Genomic DNA, 20,325 nt, shown 5'->3' with positions numbered 1-20,325 from the left:
GTGGCTGGGCTGGGGGGCACTTGCAGGCTGCTGCTTCGCCGCCTAATCCGAGTCACAGAATCCTTCAGGCTGGAAAAGCCCCTCGGGGTCACCGAGTCCAACCCTCAGCCCGACTCTACAAAGCTCTCCCCTACCCCACATCCCCCCCAGCTCATCCCAACGGCCCTGAAACCCCCCAGGGATGGGGACTCCCCCCTCCCCGGGCAGCCTGTTCCACTCTCGGACCACTCTTGCTGGGAAACATTTTCTCCTCCTGCCCAGCCTGACCCTCCCCTGGGGCAGTTTCCAGCCGTTCCCTCTTGTCCTGTCCCTGATCCCCTGGGAGCAGAGCCCAGCCCCGGCCTCTCTGCAATGTCCTGTCAGGAGCTGCAGAGAGGGATGAGGGCTCCCCTCAGCCTCCTCCTCCTCACACTGAACACTCCCAGCTCCTTCCCTGGCTCCTCACAGGATTTATTCTCCAGCCCTTCCCCAGAAGGCTTAACTGGAGCTGTAAGACTGGCTACAGCAGCAGTTGTGTCGGGATTGAATACATCTTTCTGGTCTGCAGAAGTCTGTCCTTTGTGGGTCTTCTCCACTCCTGGTCTCAGGGGTGCAAAGTGCTGTTTGGCCCCGAACTGCACAGACTGGGACTCACAGAAAACCAGTGGGAAAGCAGAGTTTTATGGGTTGAGAAAGCTGGAGATGTTACACACGATGGGGGGGGGGCTTAGGTCATGGTAAGTTATTAAAGTTTGTGCAGGTGGCTGTGGAGTGAACTGCCTGGTTATAGGAGAACCGGTGTCTGTAATGGAAGAATAAAATGCATTCCAACCACATGTTAAATTCATTTAGCAGCGTGTGGTGGTGTAACCCCAGCTGGCAACTACGCCCCACCCAGCTGCTCGCTCACTTCCCCTGCACTGGGATGGGCGAGTGACTTGGAAGAGCGGAAGTGAGAAAACTCACGGGTTGAGATAATAAAGGCGGTTTAATAGGTGAAGCAAAAGCCATGCACGCAAACCAGGCAAAACGGGGAATTGATTCACCATGTCCCGGGTGGGTGTCGGCCATCTCCAGGAAAGCCGGGCTCCGTCACACGAAATGGTGACTCGGGAAGACAGATGCCATCCCTCGGAACGTCTGACCCCCTTTCCACCCCCTCCTTCCCCAGCGTGAGGTGCTGAGCGTGATGTCATACGGTTTGGGACAGCCCCGGGGGCTCTGTCCTGGCTGCGCACGCAGAAAAGGCCTTGACTCTGCGTAAGCAGCGCTCAGCAATGACAAAACCGTCCCTGTATTCTCCTGTTTTCAGCACAAATCCAAAACAAAGACCTGTACCAGCTGCTATGAAGAAAATTAACTCTATCCCAGGCAAAACCAGCACACAGTGACATAGAAAATAGACTGGGTGACTTCTGAAGTCCCTCCTACTCTGCTTCTCTTGGTAACAGCAACAGGTGTCCCCACCCCAAACTGCCCAATGATGACGAATATTGGGAGTTATCCAGGTGCAACAAATGTGTAACATGAGAGGTTAACGCGTACTGCATCTTTCATCCCACTTTGATTAAATGCTGTCTTTAGATGTGGTGTCTGGGACGTGTAGCGATGCAAACCTGATACCCAATGGTCCTGCTTTTTTAGAAAATGTGGTTGCGTGCGAATGTGCAAAATACCCAGTGCTGTGGCTAAAAGGAGAAGCGAGTAGCATGTCTCCTCTCGAGCACTGTGCTGCACAGCACCTCCTGGGATCGTCCTTCCTTGGGACGCGCCGACAGCAGAAGCAGGTTTTGGGGTCTCGGCCCAGAGTTTGCCACAACCCTCTGCAGTTCGTGGATAAATCGGCACCTGCGTTCAACATCTATTTTATTTCTTTCCACCCCCCCCTTCCTATAGCGCCTGACCAAACACACGAAGTTTGTGCGAGACATGATCAGGGAAGTCTGTGGCTTTGCACCCTACGAGAGACGTGCTATGGAATTGCTGAAAGTTTCCAAAGATAAACGTGCTCTGAAGTTCATAAAGAAACGGGTAGGTCAATCCAACATCTTGGTGAGGATGGCAAAAACTCTGCTGTAGTTAACTTTGTTTTCTGCCCTTCCCTAGAGATACTTTGCCAGTTAATTATTTTTGCTGTTTGGGCAGTTACTGGTGTAATCTGTGGGAGTGGAGGGAATGCTGCTTGGGTTGGGTGGGAGAGGGATGTAATTTGCCAAAAAGGCCCCGAGCTACGGGAATCCAGGCTTGCCTTGCTCTTTTTGCATCATTTGCGTATCTGGTGTGGGAAGGAGGAGGGTGATACTGATGGAGGCTGGAAATGGGGTTTATTGAGAGCAGCCCTGTCAGCTGAATGCAGCTTCCACCTTGCCCCAAGTACTACTGGGATGTGATAGCAAGCAGCTCCTGCCTGGCCAGTCGAGGTGGATGGGGTTTACCAGGACTTCACCCTCTGCCTTCTGAGTAGCGCAGTCTCCTGTGGCTGCCTGAAGCCGCGGGGAAGGGATGACTGCCCTGCTCTCTCCCCTGCAGGTTGGCACTCACATCCGGGCCAAGCGAAAGCGGGAAGAACTCAGCAACGTCCTGGCAGCCATGAGGAAAGCTGCTGCAAAGAAGGATTGAGTCGTAGGGTGTGCAGCTCAATAAAGTCCTTTCTCACAAAACCGGTGTCGTGACTGTTGATGGAACATCTGCCTCAGCTGGTAGGAACAGGGTGCTGCTCCTGGGGTGACAGGGCCCTGAGCTGCAGTAATCCAGAAATCGTATCACTTTTATTTTAGCTGCAGCTAGAGATGCTGGTACTGGCCTGTGATAACTTCTAGAGGGGAATCCTCCTCCAACCCTCGTGGAGGGAGCCTTTTGGGACGGGAAGGCTCTGCAGTACCTAAGGCTGTTGACACCTTCCACCTCCCAGCCTGGCTCCAAACCTGGTGGTGGTAGAAGCCAGTGGACAAAACTTGCTGTAGAAATAGTAACAACTTTCCACTCCCTCCCCACGGCGCTTCAGCCAGTTCCTTGTGCAGCTTCTCCCCTTGCACCCTCCATTCACACCCTATTTCTGCAGTGCATTACCGAATTGCAGTCACTTAGAGCTCCCTGAATTTCAGCACAATTTATTCATTCTCCACTAAGGGCTACCTTGCTGTGAGACAGGACAAGGGTCTGTTCTTCCTGCAATAATTTCAACTAGACTTTATGTAACTACAGTTCCCTATTGCAATCTGCTTTTTCTAGCCTTTGCCACAAGATGAAGTACTCAAGTTCTCTGGCCCAAGCCCGTGTTCATTGATGTACGAGTTACGCTAAGTTATTGAATTCCTTTTTCACTCGGTGAACATAACACAGCTGCTGCAGTATCAAAGCCGGTCTCGTGGAACGCAGCGCTGACTGCTGATACTGAGCACACTGCTCTCTTGTCCAGGCCTGCTCTCTCTTTAAGCCTGGCCTTGTATTGATGGTACTGAGCTGTGGTTTAATCTGAAGAACTGTGTCCATGGTGGCTGATAACATTCACATTCTTTTAAGTAAAATTTCACAATTTTATTGTAAATACTTAACATGGATCATAATTCAATATTAAAGAGTGAGAAATACTTTATTCTAGCCAAGCCGTAATTCATTTCAGCAGCTGCGCAGCAGCGATAGCTCCATTGTCCCCAGGTCACCCCAGGTCCGGGTATTAAGGGACAGTTCACCTTCCAGCCATCAGGTTGTTGAACATCATCCTCCAGCAGAATCCACCTTTGAAAATGCTATATCAAATACCTCTTTGTAGTGCTCGACAAAATGCACTTCCACTCCTTCTGTAATAAATCCAGCGAGGTCGTAATAATCCTTTTTATTCTCTGATGGCAGAATGATGCAGGTGACACCTGCCCTCTTTGCCTGTGAGGAAGAAGTTATGCAGTCTGTTGAGTCCTAGAAATCCAACCTGCTGGAAACACACTCATCGCAGAAAGCAAAACCAAGAACAGTTACTTAGGAGCACGGTCTGGCTTTACTCTGTTCTTTGGAGAGCAGCAAGGGCGTTACAGCTGGCACTAAGGATGGATCATGTTCTAGACCTCCCCAAGTCCAAAACACCAGTCCCCCAGCCTGGAGGAAGAGGCAGCGGAGTGACTGCACCCCCCAGCCCCTGCCCCTGTGCCACTTGGGGGGAGGCAGGAATATCGGGAACAAAACGGAGCCTGGGAAGAAGGGAGGGGGGGGGAGAGGTGTTTTTAAGATACAGTAAAGCTTCTTAATATCCCATTCTGTCTGTTAAGTGTCATTATAGTTATTGACCCATCCCAGGCTGTGGCAGGTAAAACAGCTTTAACAGCCAGATGGTACCTTCCACCCTTAATTCCACCCACTAGTAACTGGATCAACACAGATGCCCTGGCACAAAGCCTGGGGTCCCATCTCCCTCCTCACGGGCCAGATCCCCACGTTCTGCCAGCAGGGAATGCTGAACCGTTGCCTCTCCCACTACCGGAGCAGTCACTCGGGCTGCCCCAGTCCCTGCTGAGCCCAAAGCACAGACGATCCAGAGAGACAAGGGAAGAGCTCTTACCGCAATAGTCTTCTCCTTGATTCCACCAACAGGAAGAATTTTTCCAGTTAATGACACCTCCCCAGTCATGGCCACATTCTGTCTCACGGGGCAATTCATGGCCAGCGACAGCAAAGCTGTCACTATCGTACACCCTGCACTTGGTCCGTCCTTTGGTGTTGCTCCCTGTTAAAAAAAAAAAAAAGCACAACCCCCCTGCCTTTAGCTCATTCCAAGAGTGGCAAAGCCAGGCAACACCTCTGTTGTTGCTGTTCTAACACGGCCCCGGTTTCATGGAGTCTCACTCAGGTTTTTGTGAAAGTGTCACTGATGGAATCCTGCTATTTGAACTGGCTGCTCTATTAACAACCAGGTCAGCCCTCACCTTACTCAGGAGGAATAATCCGTGAGTCTACAAGCTGGTTTCTGGCCTGATGCCACCGTAATACTCATCAGGCTCAGGACTTTGAATAAGTACAGTAACATGAGCAAGAACCAGAGCACGGGTGCTTTGAAGGTTTGTGTTGACCTAAGCCAACCATGGAAACAAGTATCAGTGGTCAGCGTCACAAGGGAAGAGAGCATCAAAATAGTGGAGGACAATACTGAAAATCATTCAAGGCAGAAAAGATCATTTGGTTTAGAAAGCCCAACAAAATCCAGGCCTAAACTAGTGACGCTCTGGATTTATTGGAGATCAAACAGATCCCTGAGGTAAGAGCAGAAGAAATGCACGTTTGAGAGGGAGTAGAGACAGTGCCTGCTGTTTTCTGACCCTCCAGGAAACCAACACACAAGTTACAGCCAAGTACCTGGACAGACAGAGCAAGCTGCAACAAGGGCTGTGGACAAGGTTAGAGCATGCAATGGTTCAGAAGCAAAGCTTGGACACAGAGCACAAAATCTGTCTTTGGTAAAGCACCCGCCCAAGTTGGTCACACGGTGTACGAGCCCCTCTGAGCACTGCGTGCTTTATTTCCAGTCCCAGGCACTGGAAAAGCGCAGTCACCGCCGTTATATGGACTAGGAACCGTGGCAGGGACCAAGAGTAATATTTTCAATTATGTGTAAAGGACCTTCATGAAGGCCTGGTAACACAGAGACCCAACTTCTGGTTTCCTCGTAGCCGCACACAAGCTTTTATCCAAAGTACTTATCTCTGTGCCACGGTTTCCCACCTGCACAACAGGGCCAACGGCTACGCCAGAAGTCTAAGGATTCCTTACAGCATTATCCAAGCCCCTGTATTCCCACCACATCCTTGCTGCAGAAAGGAACGGAAACATCGCTCCTACGAATGCTTTCACAGGATCCTGAGGGAAATGTCGCCTTTTCTAGGTTTTACTGCTAAAAAGGTGGCACTCTGCACAACACAGGGACAAACAAAGTGCTTTCCAGCCTCATGCCTAGGGGAGCAAACCAGCCCAGCGGCTGCGCATGCCCTGTGAATTCTGCACCAATTTACCTCTGGCACATGCAAGTGGATATGGGAAGACACGAGAAAGTCATTGCTGGGGTCCTTCTGCATCAGAAAGGCTCTCGCAAACGTGTAAGCTATTTTAGCGCTCTCTTTCATTACATCTCCCAGCTGCCCTGTTACTTCCAGGGACCCATCCTTGTTCTCCTTGTCTTTGGGTCGCTTCAGAGATGTTTCAACAAACAGAGTGGAACCTCCTAAGAAAGAAAAGAAATAAACAACATCCTGAGAAAATTTAAAGGAAAAAAAACACGTTTTGGTGATGCAGAAGCAGTGTCAGGAACTTGGAACGGGGGCTCTGTATCAGAGACACTAGTTCGTGGGTAAGGAGCCGCTGAAACGCGCTCTCCAGCTCCCTTCAGGAAGGCCGGCGAGAAAGCTCAACAACGCTGCACTCAGTCTCCCCTGCTTCTTCAGACTTCAGTGTGACCGCCAATACAGACACAACCCCTCTTTAGTGGAAACAATCAGTTCTTATAACAGCTTCGGGCTCTTTTTTAGCCAAAAAGATGAGCTCCTACCACAGCACCCCCCTAGCCAGTTCAGCTTCCCGGTATCGGACATTATTTACCTTCTCCACTGTAACGATCTTTTCCCTCTGAACTACTTCAGCAGTAGGCAGAGGTCTTCTCCTTTGCTATGTGCTCTATTTCCATCCCGTGGTGCACGTACGCCCCCAAGTTACTAGGAGAGTAATCCACTGAACGGTAACTAGGCAAGTGCACCCACCCCAACCCAGTGGTGCGATACCTGTACCTGCCCTTGACACTGAAAGCCAGGTCAGTGGTGTGACAGCACTGAGGAGATGCAGCATGGAGGGAGAGACAGCATGCCTCAGCTGGGCTGCAAGTCAGAGCGGCACCTCCCGCTTTTAGGGAAGCGGACAAGGTCTTGTCCTCTCTGAAAAGGCTTGTGCTTTTCAGTCACTGCTGTTCCTAATGTACGTGGTTCATACGGGATACGGAGCATAAAGAGAAAACATGCTGGCCTGAAGCTAAGATGAGCCTGGGTTAGGGAGTAAGAAAGGGCTCCCTTCCTCATGGAAGTGGTCAGGATCTAAAAGGCCACAGAAGTTGATTTTACTGGTGCCAGGAGAACAGCTTCCCCAGCGAAGGCATCTCAGTTTGACTATCACATTCAGTTCCTGAAAACTACACAGAAATGTAGACATTATGCCAACAGGAATTTTGTCTCACCCATAGCTGTCCAGGCCAGACCCATCACCACTCCCGGAGGAGTGGTTTCATACATGCGATCCACAGTGAAGATGGGCTTTCCTACAAAGTCCTGCAGGTTTTCAGGTGTTACTTGGACCATCTCCGCTTCTCCACTCACAATTTTATAGGCAGATTTCCTCAGTACCTGAGCGAGACAGTAATTTGTTTCTGTAGAAAAAGCCGAGAAGGCTGAAGCACGGTACCAACGGTTACAAACCTTTCCCTCACCTTTTCTACTTGTTTCTGCAGATTCCTCACCCCACTCTCCCTGCAGTACTGCTTGATGAGAACAGTCAGGACATCTGATGTGATTTGGGCTTTGTTTTCATCCAAGCCACACAGAATTCGTGCCTGCGGGACCAAGTACCTCTGGAAGAAATAACCCCCCACACCCTTCTGTCAGGATTTGTGACAAAAGCCTGGTGGTTCCAAGTCACTCAACTTCATTCTGCTATTAGCTCAGTGCCTTTCCCGGAGTCCACAGCCTGTGGAGTTACTTTAACTGGGTGTTCAGAACTCTGTCCAAAACGCCACGTAACCTAATTTTTTTTGGACGCAGTTGGATGTAAATACGTAAGCCTGAATCTGCCAAAAACGTTTTATCGGGCGCAATTCACAGCACATCAGTGGTTTCTCTTACCTCTGCAATTGCAAGTTTCTCTTCTGCTACGTATCCTGACACATTGATCACTTCCATTCTATCCCGCAGTGGCTCTGGAATGGTTTCTGTTACATTGGCAGTACAAATAAAAAGTACCTGGAAGTATTACAAGATCCTGTTAAGCATTTTCATTATCCTGCTGCTTTACTCCAAGCAACTCCCTCGGTTCTGTGTTTCTCTGTCTGAAAGGCTGGAGCAAGATCATTTCGGTGGAATCTAGTTTTCATTACAAAAAAAGTTTGGGATTTTAGAACTGTGTAGTAGGATGTTCCCTACCCTCAAAATAAACGTTTAGAAAATGTTTAAAAACACATACAGCACAAACTGGGAAGTCAAGAATGGTCCAATATGGACAAAATGGAAACCATTTGCCTAGGGAGATCTAGCTCTCACTTCTAACTTATTTCTACCTTCTGTGGAGTTAGCACAGAAGTGACTGAATTACGTGTGTATATGTACTTCTAATCCACCAATTCTGCAATTCACGTAACAGTCTGCAATGAAGTGCAACACTGTGCAGTGACAACCAATTTCAAAAGCTTGACAGCAGCATGAGGCTACCTCACTTAATAGCAACTCTGCTCATCACTGCACAGAAGAAAAACTCCTGCCTTTTCTAGCTGAGACCACACGTCTTGGTGTCCCTAGCTCTACAGGGAGTTCGGGCTACAGGACATATGCTGGTGATCGTGTTATCTTAAGGATGCACAGACACTCAGCTCCTTCAGAGACAGCCCTGTACCACTTGTGTCTCAATCCCATCTGTCTGACTTTCCAACCGATTCCATCAGCATCTTTCCATGGACACAGCTCTGCATTCACACATTCCAGCTCCACCACCTCTGCAGAAGAGGGAAATACCTTTGATAAATCCACAGGAACATCAAGGTAGTGATCCAAGAAGTTAGAGTTCTGCTCTGGGTCCAGCAGCTCTAGAAGGGCTGAGGATGGATCCCCTTGATATCCTCTTCCTATTTTATCCACCTATGGGAGAAAAACTTCAAATGCTCCAAGAACTTTCCCACCACAGTAAATTCTAACACAAAGATTCACTCAAGGCTCCATCTGAAAATCTTCATGTGTTCGTTCATGAGGAGCCACTACCAGTGTATCAGTTTTCTGTGCATTCACCCAAGTCCCTCCGATCCTACTGCAGGAACACGACACATCTGAAGAGACATGGGCTTCTAGAGTGTTGTGGAGCAGCACGGTGAAGTCCCAGGGAGCGTGCATACAGTCAGAAGTGAGTTACTGAGGATGAGCGGGCTACTACTCATTAAGCTAAGCTACAGTCACAGACCAGAATACTTATTCTACGCGGGAGGACTGCAGGGTGCTGCTGCCTTTTACACCTTTTCACTAATATGTAAGCGAAGAGGCTCCCCTTACTCTGCCCAAGGTCCAAAGTACCTACACGCAGCCATTCGTCACAGCTCTGCCGGCGACGCTCTGCTGCTTTCACAGAATCGCTGGCTGACGGGGGCTGGTAGGGCCTCTCTCGAGCTCATCATGCCCAACCCCCCAGCTCAGGCAGGGCCCCCCAGAGCCGGCCCCCCAGAGCCACATCCACGGTTGTCACCTCCCCAGCACTGTTCACGGCCTCGGGAGGAGAGGTCACGAGAGGGCCGCTCTCCACTGCTTTATCTCCCTAAAGAGCAGCATTACCTAGATGGACATAAGGCATTTCGCTACTGTGGCTCTTCACCACCACCACGTGCCATGGCCCGCAGGTTTAAAAACCTTTTAAATCAAGATACTCATTGGTTACGTTATACGGGTTGCACTACCCAGTTTCTGGGTCCCCCATACCATCCCCAAGACATGTGCTGTCGGTCTGCCCCAGGCACGGCACACGAGGCCTTTAGTCCGTTCTGAACACCTGCCACCACATCCCGTCCCTGTTTGCTTTTTCACAAGCAGCAGGCTGGTAGCCCTGACTCCTCCTCAGATCAGATCACAAACTGACTACGAGCATCTTACTCCTCAGTCTTGCTTTAGACCTGCTGAGAGAGTCACTAATAATCGCGTGGGCCATAGCGGTTCATGCACAGCGAGGTGCCCACACCGAGGCCGGGAACACCTGAGCTACTGAAGCCTCTGAATATCCAGCCAGGTCCATCAGGATCCTCACGGTCCAAACAGCTGCAATTTAATGAGAAGGTCACAACTGAAATATTAAAGTTGAAGTCTGTTACAGGAAGAGAAAAACACAAGGTATCCCTAACACTCAACTCGAGCACCCAGCCTCACTTCAATAAAAAACCTGGGATTTTTAAGGGAGTTACTGCTTCACCTTTCCTGTTGGGGTCAAGAACTGATACATGTTTTTAAAAGCAAAATCTAGAAGAAACACCAGATACATCACCTCATCGATCAGTACAAGTGGATTCTCCGTCTTGGTCTTTTTCAGACACTGGATGATCTTTCCTGGCATTGCTCCAACATACGTCCTCCTGTTTTACCAGAGACTGTATTTAGGGAACCGTTGTAAAGTACAGCACACATCACACAACACAGCGCGTAGCTGACGGAACGGGTATATCCTGCTGGAAAACAAGTCTGTATTTCTTTCACATCTATCAAAAGCATTCGCCATCACCACACTAAGCACCGAGACCCACCTAGTCTGTTTCTAATAGAAATCGGACAAGAATTTTGTCAGGATACTCCCAGACTGCGGTTTTTATTTTTAATTTTAACCACTTTTAATTTAAGAGGGAATCAAAGAGCTAAGGCTGAGAACCAAGATGTTTTGATAGTGACTTCTTGGGTTTTGGGTAACGTAAAGGAATATTTTATTCTCTCCCTCAGTAGGGACAAAAAAAAGAAAGATCAGTGTAAATCAAAAGGTACACCTGAAGGAACAAACTTCAAACAGCAAAACACAACCTTCCTCCTAGAGGGAACTGGCATCCAGGAACATGCAGAAGCAGAGCAAGAGGGTAACAGAGTGAATCCCAAGAGGTACAAAGCAGAGAACATCCTGAAAAGTTTATGAAATATTTCTCTCTGCTTTGGTATCATACAGGGCAGCACCTCAGAGGTTCAATTCACGCTGCAGAACAGCTGCTCTTCCTAGTCTGAAAACACTGCTGGTTTTGTTTTCAGGTGTACGGGGAAGGAAAATAAACCCATGGCAGGGTCGGATCTGCTGGTTTTTGGATTCAAGTCTTCTTGTTCTCTCTGGGAATATTCTCGGTCCCAGTTTTTCCTCACGCAGCACCTCTCTCCTTGTTATGCAGAAACCAAGTCTCAACCACACCTGAACAACCCGGTTCATGTCACTACTCTCCGGTGCTGGCATTTATAGACAGACACAAATCAGCATTTGGCAACAGCCCAACGCTTTCGGGTGGCTCACACAGCTTCTCAGAGATCTCTCATGAGCCTACACGGGCAACAGAGAGCGACTGAACTTAGAGACACAAATACAATTATGTTCCAAACTCCACCCCGTGCTATCCTGCTCACCTCTTCCTATATCCCAACTCCTGGCAGCCAGGGTTGGCAGAACAGAGATGAAAATCACACACATCGTCCAACTCCAGTTAGGTTCCTGTTTTGACAACATGAGTAAAAACTGCTGGATTGAGAAACTGCCCAAGTTCCACTGACCTGTGTCCTTTTATTTCTGCTACATCAGTCATCCCTCCAACACTGAAGCGGAAGTACTCTCTGTTCAGGGCTCTGGCAATGGAGCGGGCAATGCTGGTTTTGCCAACCCCAGGGGGGCCATAAAAACACAGAATTTTTCCCTGGGTGGATCCTCGCAGCTGGCTGACTGCTATAAATTCCTGCAGAACAGATGAACCACCAGTAGTGAACAGAGGGCAACTGCAGCAACACCGAAACATATTTGTTATCAAAGTCAAGTAATGACTAGAAAATGAGCATCATACACAAAACCGGTCATCAGAGGAGCTGGGGAGGGCGAGGAGAGAAGCTAAGCAAGGGTACTGGTGCATCTTTTCCCCTGGTTATTTACACTTCACTGTCCCCGGGTTTCGTGCTCTGTACTCATCTCCCCAGGAGAAGCAGTCTCCACTGTCTTGGAGTGGAAAGACAGACTTCTTCTTCCAGCTTCCTCCGTTCTCACCCGAGTCTCTCAAGCTACACAGGATCATCTCCTCCTGTACCTCTTCTTTGCCAAGTTAAACTTGCATCTTTTCACACTCCTATGCTAGGCAACCCTTAAGTAACACTCAGCAGCTGAGAAATCAAAAGATCCCAGTTCAGAACTAAAGTCTCAACCGCTCACATGCTTCCGGTGGAGAAATCACTGTGCAAGTGGGCAGAGAGATGTGGTTCCCCTGGAACAAGCCCGTTAGTTAGCAAAGATGAGCCTTGATCTCTTCCCCCTACAGCACTGAACTCCACAGCAGAACTATTCTCACGATCTGCACCTGTCCCCCCTCCACCGGGCGCCTTCCCGCACTTGCCCAGTACGATACAAATCCTGCCAGCACTGCGATTATCTCTCACAGCTTGAACGTGTTGGCTGGCTCCAAGGCGAGCCCGTTCCTGCCCCCTGGAAAGGAAGGCAGTTCTCACAGCAAGTCGCTGAAGCTGTTGCAACTTGCTGCAGGTATCTACTCTCATATAAAAGAGCTTCCCTAACCACAGCAAGTGCAGGCAGGACATCCCCAGGCAAAAGCGGCAGAAGTTGCGGAACAACACAACACCGAGAACTCCCCTGCCTGCTCAGGAGGGCTGCACTGCCAACTGTAAACCCTTCAGCATCCAACCCAACTCTGGGGATCGGTCCAGGCTGTGAGGCAAACGTGCATCTTGGCTAGCTTCCCTCCATTCATTTCAGAGTTATGAGTAGAGGCTCTGTGTGTTTTGGAAAGACAGTAGGTTTGCCAGTCAAGCAGAACCATTTGAATAGTCTCTGAACAAACGGATTAAAATCCAGAGACTGCTTTCCTTGGACACTTGTTCACTCACTCAGCATTAAGAAGCAGAACAGCGTATTGTGGTTTGAAATCAAAATAAGACCTTCATTGCCACAAGTAATTAAACACACGAACTGATCACCAGAACATTCTGTTATTTCATGGAGCATTCCGTTTGATCCACGAGCTGAAATCTGAAACACATCCAAAATGCCTGATGCGAAGCAGAGCGTGAAATGGGACACGCTGCCTATTCCTGCCTTACCAGAATCCGCTTCTTGACGTCATCCATTCCATAATGATCCTCCTCCAGAACAGCTTGGGCTCTGCTCAGCTCCAGGTTCTCCTCACTACACTTACCCCATGGGATGGATGTCAGCCAGTCCAAGTAGTTCCGTGTAACACTGACGGAAACACACAAATGCAGGTGACTTGACAACCACCAGCTCGTGCCTTCCTCCACCACCTCCCAAAATAACCTCACCAGAACAAGTGGGATTTAAACTACTCAGAGAAAGGAGACTATGAAAAGAAAATCATTATCTGGGCAGTCATTGGTAAACTTTTGTTATGGTCTTCATTCCCTTGTCAGAGACAAGGAACCTCCAACACACCACGCAAAGGTGTAGATTTCTGCACACAAATTCCCTGCGTGACTCTACGGCGTGGGGCTGGTTCCTGCCTGAAGACAAGAGGACTGTTTGTAAGCTCTGCACTACTGCCAACTGTCTGAATCACGCCACGAGACTTTGCAACTCCAACCCTGCCCCAACACTTCAGGGACCACCTCGGGTAGTTTAGCCAATGCCAAGACTTAGCAACTAGCTTCTCTTCTCTAATGAAAACACCGAAGTACAGGAGAGAAGAGCCAAAACTAAGGGCTGAAGGAATCGCTGCGCATTTCCTGAGGGGGGGGATGAACTTCACAGTTCTTATCCACAGCATTAGGCTGCAAGAGAAGACCTAAACCGATCAAAATCGGTAAACTACAGCAAAACGTAGGAGACTGGGATAACAATCCTATAGCCAGGATGGGATAGTATGCTACGTTCAGGGAAAACAACTGTGACAAAAAGAGAAAAGAAACACTTCAGGTAAGAGCTTCACAGAATTATATTGATTTCTCTCATTCTCCCGACTAGCCCTGACAGCAGAGGACAGAGCCGTGCACTCACTTGAATTCTGAGGAGTGATTATCCAGCAAGCCCAACTTGTTTAACTCTTCATCAATCACATCCATGACGTGTTTCGGCACTACCAGCTCTTTTAGACGCTCACGGAATTTCTCTTCTATAGCATCCTTGTCCTCTTTTTCCAGACCTAGCTCTTTCTTTATGATCTTCAATTGCTCTTGGAGAAGGTATTTGCGATGTGTTTGCTTGATCTTCTCCTCAACCTAGACAAAGCAACAAATGCAGTAACTGTTCTGGGCCCGCTACAACCCATCAAACATCAGATGCTTCCAAATACTTCTCAGTTACGACCTTCTCAGCACCTGAAAATACTACTCAGAAATCATCTGCAGCAGGTCCTAATATAAAAAGCGACTGTGCCACGCTCCAGCTCCCTCCACATCTCAGTGGCCTCCAGTGGCCATGACTCAGTGCTTCAACATTTTCTTTATGCTGGGGAGACCAAAAGCTGGTTAGAGCAAGCCAGATGTGATCTCCACGGTGCCGAACGGAAGGAAGTAACCACTTCTCTCAATCTGCTGCCACACAAATGAAAGTAGAGCCCAGTACGCAGTTGGCCTTCCTTGCCACGAGGCCGGGCTGCTAACTTATGGTCAGCTCATCAGGGCCTCAAAGTCCTTTCCCGAAAAGCCGGCTTCTATCCAGCTGGCGCCCGGCCTGTCCTGTTGCACGGGGTTATTCCAACTCAGGTGTGGGACTATGAATTTCTCCTTGGCAAACTTGAGGCGGCTCTTACTGACTCCCTGAGGGACATCACTAGTAGCTAGCTGCCACTTAGACTTTATAGTGTTGATCACAATCTTTTCTGCCCATTAGCCTAGCCAATTTTTTCACCCACCCTGTACTACATCCTTCCAGTCTGTAACATCCCCATTTGGTCATAAGAAAACTATGGCTAGCCACAACAAAGCTTTGCTAATGTCAAGGTAAACAACAGTCCTTGTTCTCCCTCTGTGCTCTGGGCCCCCTTGTCAGAGAAGACAATCAGGCTGATGCAGCACAGTTTGCTCTTAGAAAATCCCTTCTGGCTCTTCCATATCATATCCTCCTTCATTTGCCTGTACAGGGCTTCCAGGAGGATTTTCCCCATACTCTTCCCAGGGGTTGAGGGCAAGCTGACATGTCTGTAGTCTCCCTGATTCTCTTTCTTGAAGACGGGCATGGGATTTACCTTCCCCCACGTACCAGAAACCTCCCCAGTCACCACAGTGTTTTAAAGATGATTGAGACAACAAAATAATGACACTGATAAGCCCTCTCAGCATCCTTGGGAGCATCCCATCTGGTCCCACAGACCCCACCCACACAATTTACTTAAGAAGTCTGCAACAATTCCCACCCTGGTCCAAGAGCATTTTGCACTTAACATGAATTTTAAAAGCCCCAATTACTGGGAGCTAATAAACCCAGGAACTTTTGACTCAGTAGACACAAATCTTTGTACCTCATGTACTAAGTTACCATTTTGATGCAGTTGCTGTATTCTGATTAAAACTTCTAACAGCCAGGCACTACTGCAGTTCACAGTGGTCAGCAGAGGGTCTTTTACAATAACACTGTGCTATTTACACCGTTACGTGCTGTATTTACGCACAGATGCTTGGTTAACTGCAGCTCCCTAGGATGTACCTGTTTGCATGAAATCACAACTTGGACACAATTGAGCAGCAGATGCTGTAGCCTCACATCTTGTTACTTTTACAACGTGCATGAAAAATGGCATTTCTAACAGAAGAATATTAAATCTTAACTCTAAAATAACCTCCCTTTAGAGTGTGTACCATTGTCTTGCTTTAAAATTCTTCACTGGCCGTGCTCAGCATCACAGTGGTGGACACGACATAAATACACACAAGGTATTTGTTAACTGACAAACTCACCTCCCTTCCAAGACGCTGCTGAAGTTTGCTCAGCTCATATTCCTTCTTTAGAAGAGAAAGGGCTTTGTAAAGTCGCTTGGGAATCTAGAAAAGTAGAGAAAACAAAATGAGTTTTCAGACACAATACTCTTGTCAACTCCCAAGGGAGACTAAAAAGCTCCAAGAGGTTGTCTGGGAGAACTCTTCAGCACCTGCAGATGTGGAAAGATGAACTGTGTAGCAATTCCACAGCACGCAACCGATGTGTGGAAGAAATTACTTGCCACCAGAAATGCAGAGCATCCAGCCTTTCCCTTAAGGCAAGTTATTAATGACTTAATACATCCTTCAGCAGGAACCTAGTCACTGATAATAATCCATCATCAAACACAGCACTCGTCCCCTCTGTACTGAGGCTGGTAAAGAAACCGTGACGTACAACAGATGTATTTTTGACTCAGTTAGCACAGCTTTAGTTAAAAGCTTCATCTTACACTGGTTTCTTCCAAGATGTCTTGAAGTTCTTGCGACTCTGCCCCTGTCAGTGCTGCACCCATGTCACTCAGATAGATGGGGTTATCTACCACACGTTGGCCAGCCTGCATCATCTGAAGTACGGACTCTCTGAAAAAAAACGGTAATAAACCCCAAAATGCTCTGTAAACTTTTACATTCGTAAGGGAGTATCCTTATAGAGTTATTTACTTATGATAGAGCAAAAAAATGAAACACAGTTCAGTTTCAGAGCAAAGCAATTTTCCTGAATTTGCCTAAGCCAATACTCAGTAACAAACACATAAATCACTGGATAAAAGGAATGATCGCTGATAAATAAAACAAATATATAAAATGCTCTCTGAACAGTTAGGCAAAACTTCTGTGTGCCAGTACCCCGAGACTCTCTTATGCCCGTATTACGTACGTCAGACTGTGATGCTTACTGCAGTGAGCTGCACTTAGACCCAGATCACCTGCCATGGGACTTATCGTCCTACTCTGTATCCAAGTTTCACACCAGGTTTCCAAAACTTCCCCTCTGCTCCCAACAAAGCTTACATCCCAAACCAAAATTCTAGGTGACGATTCAGCAAGTATCTCTTCTTCACGACAGGGAAAGGACAAGCGGAACAGAAAGATCTGTGTACTCCAGCCTGAGAGCATCCTGTTCCCAAAGCAGGGCAGCATGGGAAACGCTTACCTGTACAGAGGGTTCAAGGCAATGATGTCCCGAATTGTTTTGACAATTTCCGCAGTAAGTGCCTATAAACACAACAAAAATGTAATCAACAAAAAGACTGGGAAAGAACAGACAAGGCCTCAGTACAAACGTGGCATTCCCCAACCTCTCCGGCACAGAAATGCAGCAGTGTGCTGCCGTGGTACCTGGCGGGGGGGCGTTACTCCTCCCAGGAGGCCAGGACGGGCAAGAAGGGCTACAGGCTGGCTCCCTGCACGGCAAACTCAACTGGGTCTTGGCCATAAGTACGAATGATCAGGGTGACCACTCAAGTCACTTTGGAGCAAAGACTCAGTTTGACAGAGGATAGAGATTGAAGCACAGCCCAACCTCCTCCTTCAGCAACTTTTTGAAGTGACCAGTTCTAAGGAATTGAGCTGTTGTAATGAAAAAAATCATTATTTTCATATAATCTCCTCATGCAGTGACTGTGAGGAGGAGAAGCGGGTTTCTGAAGCCTGAAATTACAGCCCCATTTTAGAACTCTTCCTTTAAAGCCAGAAATATAGGTGCAAATCTACAGGACAAGTCCAGGCTTGTACAATTAATTCACTCACTTTAACCTCTTCTGTGATCTGAAAATCTTCATGAACCACGTTCTCTACTTCTACCATGAGAACTTCCTGGGAGGAAGCAGCTACAGGATCTAGTACCACTTCGACAGCTTGGTCCTTCGCACCAGGCTCCTCTTCAGTCTCTTTCTTAGAGCGCTTCTGTTTCCTTCTAATCTTCTGCTTGTTCTCAGGCTCCTCAGGCTCAACTTCCAGTTGCTTGTTTATACGAATCCTGAAAGCCAAAAGAAACCATCTACAATCAATTCCCCTGTTATATGTTCAGCTCTTCGGTGCGAAAAGGAAAGAGACTAAGTCACATCCTGAGTAAACTAAAATGTCAAGCTTTGACAAAGGTGATTGATGGTACGTGTTTTGGTTTTTTTAAAAGCAAAAATACCAGCTTGAATTAGTTTTGAGAGATTTTCTTTTCACCATTACTAAACCTTGCTCTACTTGTCAGACAAACTGCTAAACTTCAGCTTAATGAATGTTTGCTTGCATCACGCTCCAACTGACATGAGCACGACATGCACTGGCTCTTCCTTTTTGCAGCTAAGCTGTCACGTCTGTAGTAGTACACAGAATATCTGGAGCACCAGAGCACTGTCAGGATACGCTGTGGTAACAAAGGAAAAGCTTGCTGTACACAATTTGTGTGTAAGGATGCATATGCGTGGTGAAAACCACAAAGGGATAAATCTGTTTATGCAGAAGTCTGGTGAGATGCCGTGGAAGTACAAGTAATTACCGTCGGTGTCCCATGACTATCATACGCAGCTTGTCTCCGAGGTCCTGCATTTCATGAATCTGTACAAAAGTTCCCATCTGGTAGATCTCATTCAGATCCTCCACCACATCGGACTCGTTGCTATTGAGGAAAAAAAAAAATTGAAGTAGATATTCAGAATCTTGAGAAAGAAGGTACGATTAAAAAAGAAAGAAGCAATCACAGTTGCAAAACTTTAAACTGGACTCAGGAGCAAAGACACTTCACTTTATCCCCACTGTTACCACCACGCAGCCCCTTTCCAAATCACCCAGTCACCTGCATGGTTCGTCTCCCTCCCAAATACCCAAATAACAGCCTTTGATAAAGAGAGGCTCCAGCTCCTAGCAGTGCTGTGGCGGCAGTGAAAACTGTCACAGTGAGATGATGGTCCAAGCCTATACATAATTTCTATAATACTACCCAAGGCAGGTAATTTCAGATTACAGCTTTCAGTGTAAATGCAGCCCGGTCATAGATATAGCTCATTTTAAAATTTTTAAAAAGATCAAGAGAAACTACTTACTTATCATCCTTTTTAAGAAAAACACCAGCATAAGGCTGGGCAAGACGAACTTTCCTCCTCAGCAGCTCAACCAGCTTCTTATTTTTCACCTAGGACAGCAACAGGTAAGAAGTCAGAGGTGGATTTTCTGTAAGCTCTGCACCCTCTGCGTGTAGGGCCAGGCACAGCGAAACCCTACGGCTGCATTACGAAGCCTAATCTCAGATTTTTCTAGTCTCCCCTCATTAGGGGACAGTAATATAAAAGTGGAAGAATATGAGAGAAACATGGAATTTGAGTATTTAACACAAGTCACTGAGCTCGTAAGTTTGAAGGCAGGGGGAGTGTAGGGAGAGGCGCTCGGAAGGTCTCGCGATGTACGGAAAGGCGTATGTAAAGCAACTGCGCAGTTAATAAACGGAACAAATAGCAACCACCACGTTGGCGTTTGTGCTTTTGTTCCCGCGAAGGGTTTAACCTCCTGCAAGGGTTAGCTGTGATCTGAGCGCCGCATTCCTGTGGCTTGGCAGGTAGAAAAAGACAGCTGATGCCTCACCACAACGGGAGAAACCAGGCCTAACCCACAGGAGTCTTACAAGCAAGAAACCTCTCAGTCACTCGAACAACGCTTTGTAAGAGTTTCTGTTGCTATCACTGTTCCCTGCCCCTTCCCGTACATCCCGGCTTTCCACTCCTACTGGGAGCTAATCCAAGATTCCCCATCAATTGTCTGAACTCTGCCCATCCACCTTAGTTTAAACCCTCTTCTCCAAAGCCCCCTCTGTTCAATTCTCTCCTCACCCACCAGCCTACTTGAGTCCCTGCCAGTATTTCTTCCTGCTTCACTTTCTTACTCCGCTCTGCTCTCTGACTGCCACACAGCTGTCCCTGTCCCTGTCCCTGCCAGCTGTCCCTGGCAGATCTCCCAGCACCGCTGTAACTGTTAGCACGGCAGGCTGAACCAAGGCACAGAGAAAATACCTCCTTGTGAATTCTGCTGTTGCATCAATCACAGAAAACTCTTGTTTGGAAAAGCCCCTGAAGCTCCTCCAGCCCAACCATGACCCTCCCCCTGACCCCCCCCAGCTCCCCCAGACCCCTCAGCGCTGGCTCAGCCCGACTCTTCAACCCCCCCAGGGATCCCGGGGACTCCCCCCTGCCCTGGGCAGCCCATTCCAACGCCCAACAGCCCCTTCTGCACAGAAATCCTTCCTCAGAGCCAGCCTGACCCTGCCCTGGGCAGCTTGAGGCCGTTCCCTCCGGGCCTGGCGCTGGGGCCTTGGCTCCAGAGACTCATCCCCCCTCTCTGCCCCTCCTGGCAGGGAGTTGCCGAGGGCCAGGAGGTCTCCCCTCAGCCTCCTCTTCTCCAGACTGAACCCCCCCAGTTCCCCCAGCCGCTCCCCAGCAGACCTGTGCTCCAGACCCTGCCCCAGCTCCGTTGCCCTTCTCTG

General features: G+C 48.3%; 2 protein-coding genes across 3 annotated transcripts; one reads left to right on the top strand and one right to left on the bottom strand.

Moving 5' to 3' along the window:
- Positions 1-1,026: 1,026 nt before the first annotated feature.
- Positions 1,027-2,639, top strand: RPL36 (ribosomal protein L36). The gene is made up of 3 exons (XM_026865142.1): positions 1,027-1,035; positions 1,876-2,010; positions 2,509-2,639. The coding sequence occupies exons 1-3, from the start codon at positions 1,027-1,029 to the stop codon at positions 2,596-2,598; spliced, it is 234 nt and encodes a 77-aa protein (XP_026720943.1). The 3' UTR covers positions 2,599-2,639.
- Positions 2,640-3,080: 441 nt separating this feature from the next.
- On the bottom strand, positions 3,081-19,168 carry LONP1 (lon peptidase 1, mitochondrial). Of its 2 annotated transcripts, none has more exons than XM_026865166.1 (17): positions 18,896-19,160; positions 18,352-18,471; positions 17,607-17,835; positions 17,011-17,072; positions 16,307-16,436; positions 15,834-15,917; positions 13,936-14,156; positions 13,026-13,164; positions 11,481-11,659; positions 10,231-10,318; positions 8,727-8,849; positions 7,845-7,961; positions 7,433-7,573; positions 7,184-7,349; positions 5,976-6,184; positions 4,532-4,696; positions 3,081-3,861 (listed from the first exon to the last, which is right to left on the bottom strand). In XM_026865166.1, the coding sequence occupies exons 2-17, from the start codon at positions 18,426-18,428 to the stop codon at positions 3,697-3,699; spliced, it is 2,295 nt and encodes a 764-aa protein (XP_026720967.1). In that variant the 5' UTR covers positions 18,429-18,471; positions 18,896-19,160; the 3' UTR covers positions 3,081-3,696. The 2 variants fall into 2 exon arrangements, with proteins under 2 accessions (XP_026720967.1, XP_026720968.1); XM_026865167.1 differs by lacking the exon at positions 3,081-3,861 and adding an exon at positions 4,333-4,356 and having other exon boundaries at positions 4,498-4,696; positions 18,896-19,168.
- Between the last annotated feature and the right edge of the window lie 1,157 nt (positions 19,169-20,325).

The sequence above is a fragment of the Athene cunicularia genome, assembly GCF_003259725.1.
Source record: "Athene cunicularia isolate RWA chromosome 28 unlocalized genomic scaffold, athCun1 chr28_part2, whole genome shotgun sequence".
NCBI classification, from domain to species: Eukaryota; Metazoa; Chordata; class Aves; order Strigiformes; family Strigidae; genus Athene; species Athene cunicularia.
The sequence above is the reverse complement of the archived record's forward strand: the minus strand, read 5'-3'. Positions and strand labels throughout refer to the sequence as shown.

What these genes read in the sequence shown, in the direction of transcription:
- RPL36 (XM_026865142.1), top strand. An exon ending in TGAAGTTCATAAAGAAACGG is followed by an intron (nt 2,011 to 2,508) that starts GTAGGTCAATCC and finishes TCTCCCCTGCAG; the next exon opens with GTTGGCACTCACATCCGGGC.
- LONP1 (XM_026865166.1), bottom strand. Translation starts at nt 18,428, where the DNA reads ATGGGAACTTTTGTACAGATTCATGAAATGCAGGACCTCGGAGACAAG. An exon ending in TCCACTTGCATGTGCCAGAG is followed by an intron (nt 4,697 to 5,975) that starts GTAAATTGGTGC and finishes TTTTTTTAACAG; the next exon opens with GGAGCAACACCAAAGGACGG. An exon ending in TCAAGGAGAAGACTATTGCG is followed by an intron (nt 3,862 to 4,531) that starts GTAAGAGCTCTT and finishes TCTTCCTCACAG; the next exon opens with GCAAAGAGGGCAGGTGTCAC.